The sequence below is a fragment of the Salvelinus namaycush genome, chromosome 8, assembly GCF_016432855.1.
Source record: "Salvelinus namaycush isolate Seneca chromosome 8, SaNama_1.0, whole genome shotgun sequence".
Lineage (NCBI taxonomy): Eukaryota > Metazoa > Chordata > Actinopteri > Salmoniformes > Salmonidae > Salvelinus > Salvelinus namaycush.
Genome location: NC_052314.1, coordinates 10,777,812 through 10,796,133, shown reverse-complemented (window position 1 = coordinate 10,796,133; position 18,322 = coordinate 10,777,812). Strand labels below are relative to the sequence as shown.

Genomic DNA, 18,322 nt, shown 5'->3' with positions numbered 1-18,322 from the left:
AAAAAATGTCACCATTTCATTGGATTTAGGTTAAAAGTTGTGTGAAAAAAAGACAAAATTCCTCTCCCTACCGTTGATGACTTTCTGAAAACCCAATCAGTTTTCCATGTTGATTCCACACCATCACATTACATTTTTGGGGTTGAAATGACGTGGAAACAACGTTGATTCAACCAGTTTCACTGAGTCTTTTCAGAGTTTTTTCACTGGTTATAGATTTTAAAAAATCATCTTGACAATTACCATCTGAGCTCCGAAGACAACATTTCAGTTCGGCAAACAGTAAAAGCAAAAATCTGTAGTTGCTTTAATACAACACTTAACTAATTTGTGGAGCTTTTGATGTATGTACCTATTGCCATGGATGTGGGAGGCACAGAAGGCATAGCTGTAATGTAGAAGGGTGGGGTCGACCAGGGTGTTGTTCTCAGAGTAGTCCATCAGGTCCCGGAGGTAGCTGAGGTGGCGGTGGCAGCCCCTCACACCGTAGCGGGCGCAGTACTCATCTAGCACAAACACCTGACCTGGACTGAACCATCCCTGTGGACACAAACAGAGGAAAGGCTAGAGAGGATCGTTTTTACTTATCGGGATGCCTGCCACTGATGGTCTCTAACAGGATGGTCTGCCGGAATCTGTGGAGAAAAAACCCCCAAATAGATAATTACAGCTTCTTTTATTTTTAAAGGAGGATGGAATTTTGAACTCCTTAAGTATTTTGATTTTATTTGTGAAAAGATGGGAGCAAATGAATAGAGGGATGAGAAATGCAGAGTGCTGAAGTGGGGATGGAAGCGGGACACCCACCGCGGGGGGATTGTATATGGTTCCGTGGAGGAGACATTACCGTTTGACCAAACCACGGGCCATAGATACGCCTTCTGTGCCAACATTGATTGGAAACTAGATGTTTTTGATTTATATAAATCAGGGGTGTCAAACTGTTTCACCGCAGGCCACATTCAGTCTTCACCAAGGCCCAGATTGCCGCACTTAAAATGTATTATATTTCCTTGCCATCAAACTCAGCAAAAAAATATCCCTCCATCTATTGCTTTTGGAATTTTCTAAACTCCCTGACTGTTAAGCTTTCATTTCGATTACTGTTAGCAAGCTGGACAGAGAGAAGAGACTATAAATGGAGGTCCATTATTTCTACACAGTTTCCATTTGGTTTAAGACATTACAAAGTTGATCAAGATCCTTTACTTTTGTTGAAAAAATATATATTCTGATGATTATGTTTTAAGTTTTTTACTCTCCATTATCACTGTAAATATAGACCCTCTGCAATAAGCTGTTAGAGAAAATCCCAGACTATTTCCAATGATTAAACAAATGAGAGCAAGGTTAACCCGCCAACAATTAATTCACCCAAAAAATTAAAATAATAATAAATTCACTCGAAGTAGGAAGTGATCTGAAATCTTGGAACGTTCATTAGTTCATTCATCCTGCGCATAATAACTAAATTAGGCATGAATCTTAATCCTAATTAAGACGCCTCTCGGAAGGAATATTAACAAATTAGCACCTCCGCCAAGCAGTCGCCCATAACGACGCCAATAGATCCCTGGCATGGCAACCGTGACTCTTCGGGTGGCGATGGTTGACCTGGGAGCGACCCAGACATGTGCAATACTGTGCCCTACAAATCTGTCACTCTGAATCCTTTCTATTTCCACATTAAATTTGCACTTGATACTTAAATGGAAGGCAGAATAAATCTTTCTATTTGTCTTGAGATTTAGAGTCAATGGATACAAATGATAACGGGCTCCAATTCTTGGTCTTCCTCATACTGCAAATAAAAGCAACCTACTTCTTGAGACATTCTGATAGGGACTGGGTCAGAGATTTCAATCCTGGAGAGAATAGGACTCCTTCATGTCTTAATGTACTGTCAGAGACTCTTTGTACAGTCAATAAAACATAGCTTCACTAAGTGAGTTGGAAATGACCTGACTTCACCACACGTCCTTTTCTCTCTCTCTGTCGCTTCTACTTCTCTAATTCTCCCTTTAACTCCTCCTTTAGTTAGTCATTCTCTCTCTCCCTCTTTCTATCGTTCATTCCCCAACTCTCTGTCTCTTTCGTTCATTCCCCAACTCTCTGTCTCTTTCGTTCATTCCCCAACTCTCTGTCTCTTTCGTTCATTCCCCAACTCTCTGTCTCTTTCGTTCATTCCCCAACTCTCTGTCTCTTTCGTTCATTCCCCAACTCTCTGTCTCTTTCGTTCATTCCCCAACTCTCTGTCTCTTTCGTTCATTCCCCAACTCTCTGTCTCTTTCGTTCATTCCCCAACTCTCTGTCTCTTTCGTTCATTCCCCAACTCTCTGTCTCTTTCCTTCTCCCCTCTCTTTCGTTTGTTCCCCCCTCTCTCTTTCATTCATTCGTTCCTCCCGCTCTCTCTCGATAGTCCCCCCATCCCAACCTCTCTCTCTCGTTCGTTCCCCCCCCCTATCTCCCTTTCTCTCTCGTTCATATGTCCCCCCCCTATCTCCCTCTCTCTCGTTCGTTTCGTTCCCCCCCCCCCTATCTCCCTTCTCCTCGTTCGTTTCGTTCCCCCCCCCCCTATCTCCCTCTCTTTCGTTCGTTCGTTCGTCCCCCTCATCTCCCTCTCTCTCGTTCGTTCCCCCCCCCCTATCTCCCGCTCTCTCTTTCGTTTCGTTCCCCCCCCTATCTCCCTCTCTCTCGTTCGTTCGTTCCCCCCCTCTATCTCCCTCTCTCTCGTTCGTCTCTCCCCCCCTATCTCCCTCTCTCCTCGGTCGTTCGTTCCCCCCCCTATCTCCCTCTCTCTCGTTCGTTCGTTCCCCCCCCCTATCTCCCTCTCTCTCTCGTTCGTTCTCTTTCCCCCCCCTATCTCCCTCTCTCTCGTTCGTTTCGTTCCCCCCCCCTATCTCCCCTCTCTCTCTCGTTCGTTCGTTCCCCCCCCCTACTCCCTCTCTCTCGTTCGTTCGTTCCCCCCCCCTATCTCCCTCTCCCTCGTATCGTTCTTTCGTCCCCCCCCCTACTCCCTCTCTCTCGTTCGTTTCCTCCTCCCCCCCCCTCTCTCCGTTCGTTCCCCCCCCTCTCTCTCGTTCGTTCCCCGCCCTCCTCTCTCGTTCGTCCCCCCCCCCTATCTCCCTCTCTCTCGTTCGTTCCCCCACCCTATCTCCCTCTCTCTCTCGTTCGTTCCCCCACCCTATCTCCCTCTCTCTCTCGTTCGTTCCCCCACCCTATCTTCCCTCTCTCTCTCGTTCGTTCCCCCCCCCTATCTCCCTCTCTCTCGTCGTTTCCCCCACCCTATCTCCCTCTCCTCTCGTCTTTCCCCCCCCCCTATCTCCCTCTCTCTCGTCGTCTCGTTTCCCCCCCCTATCTCCCTCTCTCTCTCGTTCGTTCCCCCACCCTATCTCCCTCTCTCTCTCGTTCGTTTCCCCCCCCTTCCCCTCTTCTCCTCTCGTTCGTCCCCACCCTATCTCCCTCTCTCCTCGTTCGTTCTCCCCCCCCTATCTCTCGTTCGTTCCCCCCCCTCTCTCGTCGTTCCCCCCCCCCCCCCCTCTCCTCGTTTCGTTCCCCCCCCCTCTCTCGTTCGTTCCCCCCCCCTCTCTCGTTCGTTCCCCCCCTCCTCTCGTTCGTTTCCCCCCCTCTCTCTCGTTCGTTCCTTCCCCCCCCCCTCCGTTCGTTCCCCCCCCTCCTCTCTCGTTCGTTCCCCCCCCTCTCCCTTTCATTCATTCGTTCCTCCCGCTCTCTCTCGATAGTCCCCCCATCCCAACCTCTCTCTCTCGTTCGTTCCCCCCCCCTATCTCCCTCTCTCTCGTTCGTTCGTCCCCCCCCTATCTCCCTCTCTCTCGTTCGTTTCGTCCCCCCCCCTATCTCCCTCTCTCTCGTTCGTTCGTCCCCCCCCTTCTCCCTCTCTCTCGTTCGTTCCCCCCCCCCCTATCTCCCTCTCTCTCGTTCTACCCCCCCCCTATCTCCCTCTCTCTCGTTCGTCCCCCCCCCTATCTCCCCTCTCCTCGTTCGTCCCCCCCCCCCCCCTATCTCCCTCTCTCTCGTTCGTTCGCCCCCCCTTATCTCCCTCTCTCTCGTTCGTCGTCCCCCCCCTATCTCCTCTCTCGTTCCCCCCCCCTATCTCCCTCTCTCATCGTTCCGTTCCCCCCCCCCCCTATCTCCCTCTCTCCTCGTTCGCCCCCCCCCCCCCATCTCCCTCTCTCTCGTTCGTTCCCCCCCCCTATCCTATCTCCCTCTCTCTCGTTCGTTCCCCCCCCCCCTATCTCCCTCTCTCTCGTCGTTCCCCCCCCCCTATCTCCCTCTCTCTCGTTCGTCCCCCCCCCCCTATCTCCCTCTCGCTCTTCTTACCCCCCCGCCCCCCTCTCATCTCCCCTCTCGTTCGTCCCCCCCCCCCTATCTCCCCTCTCTCTCGTTCGTTCCCCCCCCTACTCCTCTCTCTCGTCGTTCCCCCCCCCCCTATCTCTCGTTCTCGTCCCACCCCTCTCTCTCGTTCGTTCCCCCCCCTCTCTCTCGTTCGTTCCCCCCCCTCTCTCTCGTTTCGTTCCCCCCCCCCCTCTCTCTCGTTCGTTCCCCCCCCTCTCTCTCGTTCGTTCCCTCCCCCTCTCTCTCGTTCGTATCCCCCCACCTATCTCCCTCTCTCTCGTTGTTCCCCACCTATCTCCCTCTCTCCTCGTTCGTTCCCCACCTATCTCCCTCTCTCTCGTTCGTTCCCCACCTATCTCCCTCTCTCTCGTTCGTTCCCCACCTATCTCCCTCTCTCTCGTTCGTTCCCCCCCCTCTCTCTCGTTCGTTCCCCCTATCCCCTCTCTCTCGTCGTTCCCCCCCCCTCTCTCTCGTTCCTTCCCCCCCCCTCCTCGTGCCTCTCTCTCTCCTAATCTCCCTCACATCTCCCTCCCTCTCTCTGAATCTCCCCCCCTCTCTCTCTGAATCTCCCCCTCTCCCTCCCTCTCTCTCTCCTCTCTCTCCGAATCTCCCCCTCTCCCTCCTCTCCGAATCTCCCCTCCCTCTCCTCCTCCGAATCTCCCTCCCTCCCTAACTCTCCCGACTCCCTCCCTCCCGCTCTCTACTCTCCCTCCCTCCCTCTCTCCGAATCTCCCTCCCTCCCTCTCTCCGAATCTCCCTCCCTCCCCTCTCTCTCTCCGAATCTCCCTCCCCTCCCGCTCTCTCTCCGAATCCCCTCCCTCCCGCTCTCTCTCCGCGAATCTCCCTCCCTCCTATCTCTCTCCTCTCCGAATCTCCCTCCCTCCCTCCGAATCTCCCTCCCCCCTCCCCCCTCTCTCTGAATCTCCCTGCCTCTCTCTCTCCCAGATTTCCCTCTCTCTCCGAATCTCCCTGCCTCTCTCTCCGAATCTCCTGCCTCTCTCTCTCCGAATCTATCCCTCCGAATCTCCTCTCCCTCTCCCCCCCTCTCTTCTCTCTCTCCGAACTCCCCCTCCTCTCTCCCTCTCTCTCCGAATCTCCCCCTCTCCCTCCCTCCCTCTCCGAATCTCCCCTCCCCCTCTCCCTCCCCCCTCTCTCCTCCTCCGAATCTCCTCCCTCCCTATCTCTCCGAATCCTCCCTCCCTCCCTCTCTCTGATCTCCCTCTCTCTCCCGAATCTCCCTCCCCCTCTCCTCTCTCTGAATCTCCCCCTCTCCCTCCCTCTCTCTCTCTCTCTCCGAATCTCCCCCTCTCCCTCTCTCTCCGAATCTCCCTCCCTCCCTATACTCTCGAATCTCCCCCCCTCCCTCTCTCTGAATCTCCCTTCTCTCTCCGAATCTCCCTCCCTCCCTCTCTCTCCCCAATCTCCCTCCCTCCCTCCCCGAATCTCCCCCCTCCCTCTCGCTCCGAATCTCCCTCCCTCCCCTCTCCGAATCTCCCTCCCTCCCTCGCTCTCTCTCCGAATCTCTCCCTCCCTCCCTCTCTCTCTCTCTCCGAATCTCCCTCTCCCTCTCCATCTCTCCTCCTCTCTCTCCGAATCTCCCTCCCTCCCTCTCTCCGAATCTCCCTCCCTCCCTCCCGCGCGATCCGCCTCCCTCCCTCCGAAGCTCCCTCCCTCTCTCTCGTCCGATCTCCCTCCCTCCCCTCTCCGAATCTCCCTCCCTCCCTCCCTCCCTCTCTCTCTCCGAATCTCCCTCCCTCCCTCTCCCTCTCCGAATCTCCCTCCCTCCCTCCCTCTCTCCTCTCTCCGAATCTCCCTCCTCCTCTCTGAACTCTCCCGCCCCCCTCTCTCTCTCTGAATCTCCCTCCCCCTCTCTTCTCTGAATCTCCCTCCCTCCCTCTCTCCTCTGAATCTCCCTCCCTCCCTCTCTCTCTCTATTCTTCTCCCTCCCCCCTCTCTCCTTCTCTCTGAATCCCTCCCTCCCTCTCCTCTCTGAACCCTCCCTCCCCTCTCCTAATCTCCCCCTCCTCTCTCTCTCTCCGAATCTCCCTCCCTCCCTCTCTCCGAATCTCCCTCCTCCCTCTCTCCGAATTCCCTCCCTCCCTCTCTCCGAATCTCCCTCCCTCCCTCTCGCCGAATCTCCCTCCCTCCCTCCGAATCTCCCTCCCTCCTCTCTCCGAATCTCCCTCCCTCCCTCTCCCCTCTCCGAATCTCCCCCCTCCCTCCCTCCCTCTCTCTCTCCGAATCTCCCTCCCTCCCTCTCTTCCGATCTCCCTCCCTCCCTCCCTCTCTCTCTATCTCCTCCCTCTCTCTAAATCTCCCTCCCTCCCTCTCTCTCTCTGAATCTCCCTCCTCCCTCTCTCTCTCTGAATCCCCTCCCTCCTCTCTCTCTCTGAATCCCCTCCTCCCTCTCTCTCTTTCTCTCTGAATCTCCCTCCCTCCTCTCTCTCTCTCTGAATCTCTCCCTCCCTTCCTCCTCTCTCTCTCTGAATCTCCCTCCCTCCCTCTCTCTCTCTCCGAATCTCCTCCCTCCCTCCTCTCCCGAATCCCCTCCCTCCCTCTCTCTCTCCGAATCTCCCTCCCTCCCTCTCTCTCTCTGAATCTCCTCCCTCCCACTCTCTCTGAATCTCCCTCCCCCTCTCTCTCTCTGAATCTCCCTCCCTCCCCTCTCTCTCTGAATCTCCCTCCCTCCTCTCTCCGAATCTCCCCTCCCTCCCTCCCCTCCTCTCTCTCCGAATCCCCCCCTCCCTCTCTCCGAATCTCCCTCCCTCTCTCCGAATCTCCCTCCCTCCCTCTCTCCGAATCTCCCTCCCTCCCTCTCTCCGATCTCCTCCCTCCCTCTCTCTGAATCTCCCTCCCTCCCTCTCTCTGATCTCCCTCCCTCCCTCTGAATCTTCCCCTCCCTCCTCTCTCTGAATCCCTCCTCCCCTCCCTCTGAATTCCTCCCACCCCTCTCTCTGAATCCCCTCCCTCCCTCTCTCTGAATCTCCCTCCCCCTCTCTAACTCTCCTCCTCCTCTCCTGAATCTCCCTCCCTCCCTCTCTCTGAATCTTCCCCTCCCTCTGAATCTTCCCCTCCCTCCCTCTCCTAATCTCCCTCCCTCCTCCTCCCTCTGAATCTCCCCTCACTCCTCTCTCTGAATCTCCCTCCCTCCTCTCTCTGAATCTCCCTCCTCCCTCCTCTGAATCTCCCTCCCTCCCTCTGAATCTTCCCCTCCCTCCCTCTCTCTGAATCTCCCTCCCTCCCTCTCTCTGATCTCCCACTCCCTCTCTCGAATCTCCCTCCTCCCTCCCTCTGAATCTCCCTCCCTCCCTCTCTCTGAATCTCTCCTCCCACCTCCCTCTCTCTGAATCTCCCTCCCTCCCTCTCTCTGAATCTCCCTCCCTCCCTCTCTCTCTAATCTCCCTCCCTCCCTCCCTCTGAATCTCCCTCCCTCCCTCTCTCTGAATCTCCCTCCTTCCCTCTCTCTGATCTCCCTCCCTCCCTCTCTCTGATCTCCCCCCCCCCTGAACTCCCTCCCTCCCCTCTCCGAATCTCCCTCCCTCCCTCCTCCGAATCTCTCTCCCTCCCCTCTCCGAATCTCTCCTCCCTCTCTCCGCTCCCTCCCTCTCTCCGAATCTCCCTCCCTTCTCTCCGACTCCCTCCCTCTCTCTCTCCCGATCTCCCTCCCTCTCCTCTCTTCCGAATCTCCCTCCCCTCTCTCTCTCCGAATCTCCCTCCCTCCTCTCTCCGAACTCCCTCCCTCCCTCTCTCTCTCTCTCCAATCTCCCTCCCTCCTCTCCTCCTCCCCTCCCTCTCTCTCTCAATCTCCCTCTCCCTCTCTCTCTCCAAATCTCCCTCCCTCTCTCTCTCCAAATCTCCCTCCCTCTCTCTCCCAATCTCCCTCCCTCTCTCTCTCCAAATCTCCCTCCCTCTCTCTCTCCGAATCTCCCTCCCTCTCTCTCTCCGAATCTCCCTCCCTCTCTCTCTCCGAATCTCCCTCCCTCTCTCTCTCCGAATCTCCCTCCCTCTCTCTCTCCGAATCTCCCTCCCTCTCTCTCCGAATCTCCCTCCCTCTCTCTCCGAATCTCCCTCCCTCTCTCCTCCTCCGATCTCCCTCCCTCTCTCTCTCCGAATCCCTCCCCTCCTCTCTCCGATCTCCCTCCCTCTCGCTCTCCGAATCTCCCTCCCTCTCTCTCTCCGAATTCCCCTCCCTCTCCTCTCTCCGAATCTCCCTCCCTCCTCTCTCTCTCTCTCTCCCGAATCTCCCTCCCTCTCCTCCCTCCGATCTCCTCCCTCCCTCCTCTCTTCCGATCTTCCCTCCCTCCCTCTCTCTCTCCGAATCTTCCTCTCCCTCCCTCTTTGAATCTTCCTCCCTCTTCCTCTCCCTCCCTCTTTGAATCTTCCTCCCTCTCCCTCTCTCTCCCTCTCTCTGAATCTTCCTCTCCCTCCCTCTCTGAATCTTCCTCTCCCTCCCTCTCTGAATCTCCCTCCCTCCCTCTCTCTCTCCGAATCTTCCTCTCCCTCCCTCTTTGAATCTTCCTCCCTCTCCCTCTCTCTCCCTCTCTCTGAATCTTCCTCTCCCTCCCTCTCTCTGAATCTTCCTCTCCCTCCCTCTCTGAATCTTCCTCTCCCTCCCTCTCTGAATCTTCCTCTCCCTCCCTCTCTGAATCTCCCTCCCTCCCTCTCTGACATCTCCTCCCTCCCTCCTCTGAATCCCCCCCTCCCTCTCTGAATCTCCCCTCTCCTACCCTCCTCCCTCCCTCCTCTGATCTCCCCCTCCCTCCTGAATCTCCCTCCCTCTCTGAATCTCCCTCCCTCTCTGAATCTCCCTCCCTCTCTGAATCTCCCTCCCTCCCTCCCTTTCTGAATCTCCTCCCTCCCTCCCTCTCTGAATCTCCCTCCCTCTCTGAATCTCCCTCCCTCTCTGAATCTCTGAATCTCCCTCCCTCTCTGAATCTCTGAATCTCCCTCCCTCTCTGAATCTCTGAATCTCCCTCCCTCTCTGAATCTCTGAATCTCCCTCCCCTATCTCTGAATCTCTCCTCCCTCTGAATCCCCTCCCTCTCGATCTCTGATCATCTCCCTCCCTCCCTCTCTGAATCTCCCTCCCTCCCTCTCTGACTCTCCCTCCCTCCCTCTCTGAATCTCCCTCCCTCCCTCTCTGAATCTCCCTCCCTCCCCTCTGAATCTCCCTCCCTCCATCTCGAATCTCCCTCCCTCCCTCCCTGAATCTCCCTCCCTCCCTCCCTGAATCTCCCTCCCTCCCTCCAATCTCCCTCCTCTCGAATCTCTCCCCCTCCTCCTCTCAGAATCTCTCCCCTCCCTCCCTCTCAGAATCCTCCCCCTCCCTCCCTCCACCTCTGAATCTCCCTCCCTCCACCTCTGAATCTCCCTCCCTCCACCTCTGAATCTCCCTCCCTCCACCTCTGAATCTCCCTCCCTCCACCTCTGAACTAATATAATAATACAAAAGAATACATCCGAGCGCCCTGCCGCCTGGCAGCATGTGACAAGATGTTCCACTGTGACAAACAGATGGCCCACTCACTCCTTGGTGCTGAACGCTTAATTGGCTATTAACGAGCCGACTGCCTCGTTAGCTCTCTCTCTCTAACGAACATGGTTGCTGTAGGCTGAGTGACAGGGGCTCTTCTAAGACTGGTCTAGGTCAATGCTGTATCAAAGCTTGAAAAATGGAACCCGCTAAAGTTCAAGTTGTCGTATCACTTTTTGAAAAACCTGCTGAACTTAGTCTGCTGTGTGAAATTTGGCGAAACAAATAGGAAGGAGGGAGATTTAAACTTTTTATTTGCTTTAGATTAGAACCACCATGTACACCCAGTGGTCACTAACCTTTTCTGAGTCAAGATCACTTTGAGTCAAAATGCAAACCGAAATCTAACGCTCAGAATTTTTTTAAACATTACTTAAAAAATGTGATGATAGCCTTCATCTGATGGCCAGTCTGAGGGGAGGGAGCAGCGGCGAGAAATAATAAATCATTAAAACAACGCAAGCTATCGGAAAACTTTACTATACTCATTCATTGTAGCTGTAGTGATGGTTGTAGCGTGAGTGGAAGAAGTATCAACTTTGCTGTGTGTTCGAGGCTTCTTTTTACAGTCTATGGCTCGAGGAATGTGCAGACACTGATCCAGGGGTGGAAAAAGAACCCAATTCTCATACTTGAGTAAAAGTAAAGATACCTTAATAGAAAATGACTCAAGTAAGTGAAAGTTGCCCAGTAGAATACTACTTAAGTAAAAGTATTTGGTTTTAAATATACTTAAGTATCAAAAGGTAAATGTAATTGCTAAATATACTTAAGTATCAAAATTAAAAGTAATAGTACATATAATTTCATATTCTTTATATTAAGCAAACCAGACGGCAACATGTGTTTTTTAAATTTATGGATAGCCAGGGGCACACTCCAACACTCAGACATAACTTACAAACCAAACATTTGTGTTTACTGATTCTGCCAGATCAGAGGGATGACCACGTATCCTTGATAAGTGGGTGAATTTGACCATTTTCCTGTCTTGCTAAGCATTCAAAATGTAACGTGTACTTTTAGTGTCAGGGAAAATGGAGTAAAAGTACATTATTTTCATTATAAATGTAGTGAAGCAAAAGTTATAAATAGTAAATAGTAAAGTCAAGTACAGATACCCCCAAAAACGACTTAAGTAAAAAAAAAACTTTAAAGTGCTACTTAAGTACTTTACACCACTGCACTGATCTGAGCTGATTGGCCAGCGGTAGCCCTATAGCTGCACTTCATTTGCTCTCTGGGCCTGCCGGGTAGCCAGAGTTCTACCTTGAGACATGAAATTGATCAAAATGGTGTGGACTAACAGTGAGATGCTTACGGCCCGTCCCAACAATACAGAGGAAACAGAAATAATAGAAACATAATAACACAAGGAATAAATCCACAGTGAGTAACAATAACTTGGCTTTAGACACGGGGTACCAGTACCGAGTCCATGTGCAGGGGTACGAGCTAATTGAGGTAGACATGTACATATAGGTTGGGATAAAGTGACTCAAAACGTCCCGTGACCTGAATGTGGCTCGTGACCCACCAGTTCAGAATCACTGCACTAACACACACAGACAAGGAAACACAAACACGCATGCCAAATATTGGTCTTCACATAATGTCCAGGTCCGCAGGAGTGGAAAGAGTACTGAAATATCCTACTCATGTACTGTTACTTTAGTAGAGGCACTGTTACTTGAATGTATTTTATCTCAAGTAGAAGAATAGTTAATTTAATGTATTTTTTCTCAAGTAGAAGAACTGTTACTTTAATGCAAGTAGAAGTAAACTTACTGACTTGCAACACTCAAAAAAGTGCAAGTACTCGGAAAAGCTACTCAATTACAGTAACGAGAGTAGTTGTAATTAGTTACTGTTCACCAATGGTGTTCAGTATATGATCCCATGACCCTGCACTTCAAGCTTGACCACCCAACTCTTTTTTTTCTAAAGACCTGCGTGTGTGTGCGTATACTCCAGGTTCCTGGGTATAGTCCAAGAATCTGATTGGTTTATCCGCTGTTAGATGAGAATACATACCAGCCACTCTGTTCCACTGTATCAAAGTGTTGATGTACAGCAGGATTCTATTCACATTGGGAAACTCCATAAGTACGACAAGAAATCTGACTTTCTAAAGTTGGACAACCCAAATCTGATCTACCACCAAAAGGGCTGACCCTACTTCTCAACAGACGTTCCTGTCCTAAGGCCTTGTCATTCTGAATGTGGCTTCAACGGAGACTACAAGTTGATACACAAAGCCCTTGACAAAGCCATTCACATGAATAAAGTGTGTGGAGGGAGCTCATCCTGTGTTAGTCTGAGTTGAATGAGGAATCGTTAGTAGGACTATGACAGACTGACCAGCTGAATCCAGGTGCAAGGAGACGGGTTAAAGAAGGATTTTAAAGTCTTGAGACAACTGAGACATGGATTGTGTATGTTTGCCATTCAGAGGGTGAATGGGCAAGACAAATAATTTGTGCCTTTGAACGTGGTATGGTAGTAGGTGTTAGGCACACTGGTATGAGTGTGTCAAGAACTGCAATGCTGCTGGGTTTTCCACACTCAACAGTGTCCTGTGTGTATCAAGAATGGTCCGCCACTCAAAGAACATCAAGCCAACTGGACACAACTGTGGAAGCATTGGAGTCAACATGGACCAGCATCCCTGTATAACGCTTTCGACACCTTGTAGAGTCCATGCGCTGACGAATTGAGACTGTTCTGAGGGCAAATGGGGGCAACTCAACATTACGTAGGTGTTCCTAATGTGTTATACATTCAGTGCATAAAGGGATTGGGTCTGATTCTAAATCTGAAGGATGGCCTATTTACACTACTATATTTCACATTCAAAATCTGGGTTTAGCGCAATTCCTGGATTTGAAAGGGAATTGACCACTATGGTACATATGGCCAGGTCCACACACCCTCCCCCCTTTACTCCTTCTCTGTGGCCCCTCTCCACTGAATAGGCTCAGCAGTGGTCTGTGGGGGTCATGTTTTTATTTGTCAAGTATTGATTAGTACCGTTTATCCCCCCTCGTTGAGTGTGAGAGCTCCCAAACCCCCGAGGCATGAGTCTCCTGCTGCACGCAGAGTCTAAAAGATAAAGCCTTTGCGAGGCCTCTCTCCCACTCCAAAATTGGAAGCCTGTCTCCTTTCTTTGCGCTGGCTTGGACTACAATATTATTTCTCAGAAATGTCTGGCATATAAATAAACATTCAATAATGGACAATCTCTCGCTCTCTCTCACCAGGCAGGAGAAGGAGTCATTCATCCGGTGCTGTAGGGTCCGTTTCTGCAGCATGGGGAACAAGGCGGCGTGGTCGAAACGACAGGGCACCGCAGAGATCAGATCCTCTACCCCCTGCCTCTGAGAGCGATCCAGACCTGAGAGAGAGAGACAGAGAGAAAGCAGACAGAGAGTGGGTGAGACAAAGAGACCGAATGAGTATTAGAGCTATAGAGAAACAGTTGAACAAAAAAATCCATTCCGTCCTTCATCTCCGTCAATCAAAATAATAACAATGAAGTGCATCTTTGCAACACCTGGTAGCACAGAGTGACAGACTCCTCCAGTCCAAATCACAACATACACACTGATGTGGAAGTCGGGTAGACAGAATGATGGAACATAATTCACGCCTTTGAGTACAACCATGAAACAGAAGTGTAAAAAGAGGAGGGAATTCTTATTTGACTGGATTGGCATCGTCAGTTTTCGCTGCTATGGTTATTAGTTCCCACCTCCATTGGTGTGAGATACTCTGTGAAATCCAGGTTCCAAATTTCAACTGTAAATACGAGAAACTGACAGATACCCCCGCAACATGCGACGCTATGTGAGGAAAAACAGTGACACAAACAAACACAAGCATGTAAAGCGTCTTGTCACAACACTTTGACAATGTTAGTCTTTGTAAAGCACCACTTGAGCAAAGCCAAGTCATTTGGTCAGTGGTGGATAAGCGTTGACCAATGACTGTTCCTATATAGCGCCTGTGTACAGTATCTGTTGCGTGTTTGTGCCCTACATGTCGTTGTCCTTCTCTAAGCCTGGATATTTTCTATGTCACACAAAGAGCTAGTGAATGGACAGGGAAGAGAGTGAGCATCGTTTGAGCAGGAAATAACAGAACAACACACATACCATCCACAAACAACTGATACAAGGAGGCCAGGTCAGAAAATGAAAGAAAGAAAGAAATAGGAGTGTCCAGGTTCAGATCCAGTCCTTTTAGACTCGTCCCAGTTAATAGCTGGTGCTGAGCAGAACGAGCCCCCCCCCCCCCCCCCCCCCCATGAAAAGCCTAACACTCTCTTTTCCCGTATTGTAGAAATACATTTGGGACAGACTTTTCTTCACATGACACACGGCCCCACAAAAGACCAAGGCTGTAGAAAAATACCCCCCCCCACGCCTCTGATGCCCGCGGCTTCACACCCGAGACAAGCATTAGCTTTTTATTAACGCTGCCATTTCTGGCTTGACCACCACTCTTGTACGGACAGAGAAAAGCCCAGTGCTTTGGCCGCAAGCGCTCTCTTTGACATTTGTGTTTCCCCTCTTCTTCCCTTGTTGCTTTTGTCTAAAAAAGGCAGCAGAAGTGCAATCCCCACAATCAACTCTTTTTTCACCTCACTGTTTCTGTCCTCCTGTCCTTTCATTCCGATGTAGGTCATTTTACATTCTTTAATGTAATTTGGAGAAAGGCGCGGTGGAACGAGACGATTGTAAAGAAAACGAGACAAAGGGATATAGATTAAAGATGATGATGAGACGGAGAGGGAGAGACAGTATTGATTGAGGGGCTGCAGGAGGAGGCGTGATGTTAACTTATCCAGTCACTAGGAGAAATCCTATTGATCCGTGTCATCTTTAACTTCCAGCTATTATCTGTACATGAGGAGGGGGGGGGGTGTTAGAGTGTATGTCTGTCTCTGTGTGTGTGGCTAGACAGGGGGTGTTGAAGTTAGGTCAGTTATTAGAGTGTGTGTATTGTGTGTGTGTATGTATGGGGTATGTTGGCATGTGTGTTGAGTGTATGTTGCTAGACCAGTTGAAGGGGAGACGAACTTTGTTGTGTGTGTTTACAAAGCACAACCGTTGTGTCTCTCTGGAGTTAATGAATCGTAGCTGAAGGAGTACATCCCTTATGCCTGGTGTGGGACTAGAGAAGATAATATAGATACACGGAACAGCTTGGTGTGGGACTAGGGAAGAGGATATAGATACACGGAACAGCTTGGTGTGGGACTAGGGAAGAGGATATAGATACACGGAACAGCTTGGTGTGGGACTAGGGAAGAGGATATGGATACACGGAACAGCTTGGTGTGGGACTAGGGAAGAGGATATGGATACAGGGGAACAGCTTGGTGTGGGACTAGAGAAGATAATATAGATACACGGAACAGCTTGGTGTGGGACTAGGGAAGAGGATATGGATACACGGAACAGCTTGATGTGGGACTAGGGAAGAGGATATGGATACAGGGGAACAGCTTGGTGTGGGACTAGAGAAGATAATATAGATACACGGAACAGCTTGGTGTGGGACTAGGGAAGAGGATATAGATACACGGAACAGCTTGGTGTGGGACTAGGGAAGAGGATATAGATACACGGAACAGCTTGGTGTGGGACTAGGGAAGAGGATATGGATACACGGAACAGCTTGATGTGGGACTAGGGAAGAGGATATGGATACAGGGGAACAGCTTGGTGTGGGACTAGAGAAGATAATATAGATACACGGAACAGCTTGGTGTGGGACTAGGGAAGAGGATATAGATACACGGAACAGCTTGGTGTGGGACTAGGGAAGAGGATATAGATACACGGAACAGCTTGGTGTGGGACTAGGGAAGATGATATAGATACACGGAACAGCTTGGTGTGGGACTAGAGAAGAGGATATGGATACAGGGGAACAGCTTGATGTGGGACGGGGAGAGTTGCAGGGGGAGAGCTTGGTGTGGGACTAGGGAAGAGGATATGGATACAGGGGAACAGCTTGGTGTGGGACTAGAGAAGATAATATAGATACACGGAACAGCTTGGTGTGGGACTAGGGAATATGATATAGATACACGGAACAGCTTGGTGTGGGACTAGAGAAGATATGGATACAGGGGAACAGCTTGGTGTGGGACTAGAGAAGATAATATAGATACACGGAACAGCTTGGTGTGGGACTAGGGAAGAGGATATAGATACACGGAACAGCTTGGTGTGGGACTAGGGAAGAGGATATAGATACACGGAACAGCTTGGTGTGGGACTAGGGAAGATGATATAGATACACGGAACAGCTTGGTGTGGGACTAGAGAAGAGGATATGGATACAGGGGAACAGCTTGATGTGGGACGGGGAGAGTTGCAGGGGGAGAGCTTGGTGTGGGACTAGGGAAGAGGATATGGATACAGGGGAACAGCTTGGTGTGGGACTAGAGAAGATAATATAGATACACGGAACAGCTTGGTGTGGGACTAGGGAATATGATATAGATACACGGAACAGCTTGGTGTGGGACTAGAGAAGATAATATGGATACAGGGGAACAGCTTGGTGTGGAACTAGGGAAGAGGATATGGATACACGGAACAGCTTGATGTGGAACTAGGGAAGAGGATATGGATACACGGAACAGCTTGATGTGGGACTAGGGAAGAGGATATGGATACAGGGGAACAGCTTGGTGTGGGACTAGGGAAGAGGATATGGATACAGGGGAACAGCTTGGTGTGGGACTAGAGAAGATAATATAGATACACGGAACAGCTTGGTGTGGGACTAGGGAATATGATATAGATACACGGAACAGCTTGGTGTGGGACTAGAGAAGAGGATATAGATACACGGAACAGCTTGGTGTGGGACTAGAGAAGATGATATAGATACACGGAACAGCTTGGTGTGGGACTAGAGAAGATAATATGGATACAGGGGAACAGCTTGGTGTGGGACTAGGGAAGAGGATATGGATACAGGGGAACAGCTTGGTGTGGGACTAGGGAAGAGGATATAGATACAGGGGAACAGCTTGGTGTGGGACTAGGGAAGAGGATATAGATACACGGAACAGCTTGGTGTGGGACTAGGGAAGAGGATATGGATACAGGGGAACAGCTTGGTGTGGGACTAGGGAAGAGGATATAGATACACGGAACAGCTTGGTGTGGGACTAGGGAAGAGGATATAGATACAGGGGAACAGCTTGGTGTGGAACTAGGGAAGAGGATATGGATACAGGGGAACAGCTTGGTGTGGGACTAGGGAAGAGGATATGGATACAGGGGAACAGCTTGGTGTGGAACTAGGGAAGAGGATATGGATACACGGAACAGCTTGGTGTGGGACTAGAGAAGATAATATAGATACACGGAACAGCTTGGTGTGGGACTAGGGAAGAGGATATGGATACAGGGGAACAGCTTGGTGTGGGTCTAGGGAAGAGGATATGGATACAGGGGAACAGCTTGGTGTGGGTCTAGGGAAGAGGATATGGATACAGGGGAACAGCTTGATGTGGGACTAGGGAAGAGGATATGGATACACGGAACAGCTTGATGTGGGACTAGGGAAGAGGATATGGATACAGGGGAACAGCTTGGTGTGGAACTAGGGAAGAGGATATGGATACAGGGGAACAGCTTGATGTGGGACTAGGGAAGAGGATATGGATACAGGCGAACAGCTTGATGTGGGACTAGGGAAGAGGATATGGATACACGGAACAGCTTGGTGTGGGACTAGGGAAGAGGATATGGATACACGGAACAGCTTGGTGTGGAACTAGGGAAGAGGATATGGATACACGGAACAGCTTGGTGTGGGACTAGGGAAGAGGATATGGATACACGGAACAGCTTGGTGTGGGACTAGGGAAGAGGATATGGATACAGGGGAACAGCTTGGTGTGGAACTAGGGAAGAGGATATGGATACAGGGGAACAGCTTGGTGTGGGACTAGGGAAGAGGATATAGATACACGGAACAGCTTGGTGTGGAACTAGGGAAGAGGATATGGATACAGGGGAACAGCTTGGTGTGGGACTAGGGAAGAGGATATAGATACACGGAACAGCTTGGTGTGGGACTAGGGAAGAGGATATGGATACAGGGGAACAGCTTGGTGTGGAACTAGGGAAGAGGATATAGATACACGGAACAGCTTGGTGTGGGACTAGGGAAGAGGATATGGATACACGGAACAGCTTGGTGTGGGACTAGGGAAGAGGATATAGATACACGGAACAGCTTGGTGTGGGACTAGGGAAGAGGATATAGATACACGGAACAGCTTGGTGTGGAACTAGGGAAGAGGATATGGATACAGGGGAACAGCTTGGTGTGGAACTAGGGAAGAGGATATGGATACAGGGGAACAGCTTGGTGTGGGACTAGAGAAGAGGATATGGATACAGG

At 50.9% G+C, this 18,322-nt stretch overlaps 1 protein-coding gene across 1 annotated transcript in view; it reads right to left on the bottom strand.

Annotated features, from left to right (window-relative positions):
• The window catches only part of LOC120052381 (calcium-dependent secretion activator 2-like), a 245,685-nt gene that overhangs the window by 88,269 nt on the left and 139,094 nt on the right, over nt 1–18,322 (bottom strand). The window contains exons 12-13 of the mRNA XM_038999251.1: nt 13,144–13,280; nt 353–540 (exon numbers count right to left, since the gene is read on the bottom strand). Coding sequence (XP_038855179.1) covers nt 353–540; nt 13,144–13,280 — 325 coding nt within the window. The remainder of the gene's footprint in view (nt 1–352; nt 541–13,143; nt 13,281–18,322) is intronic.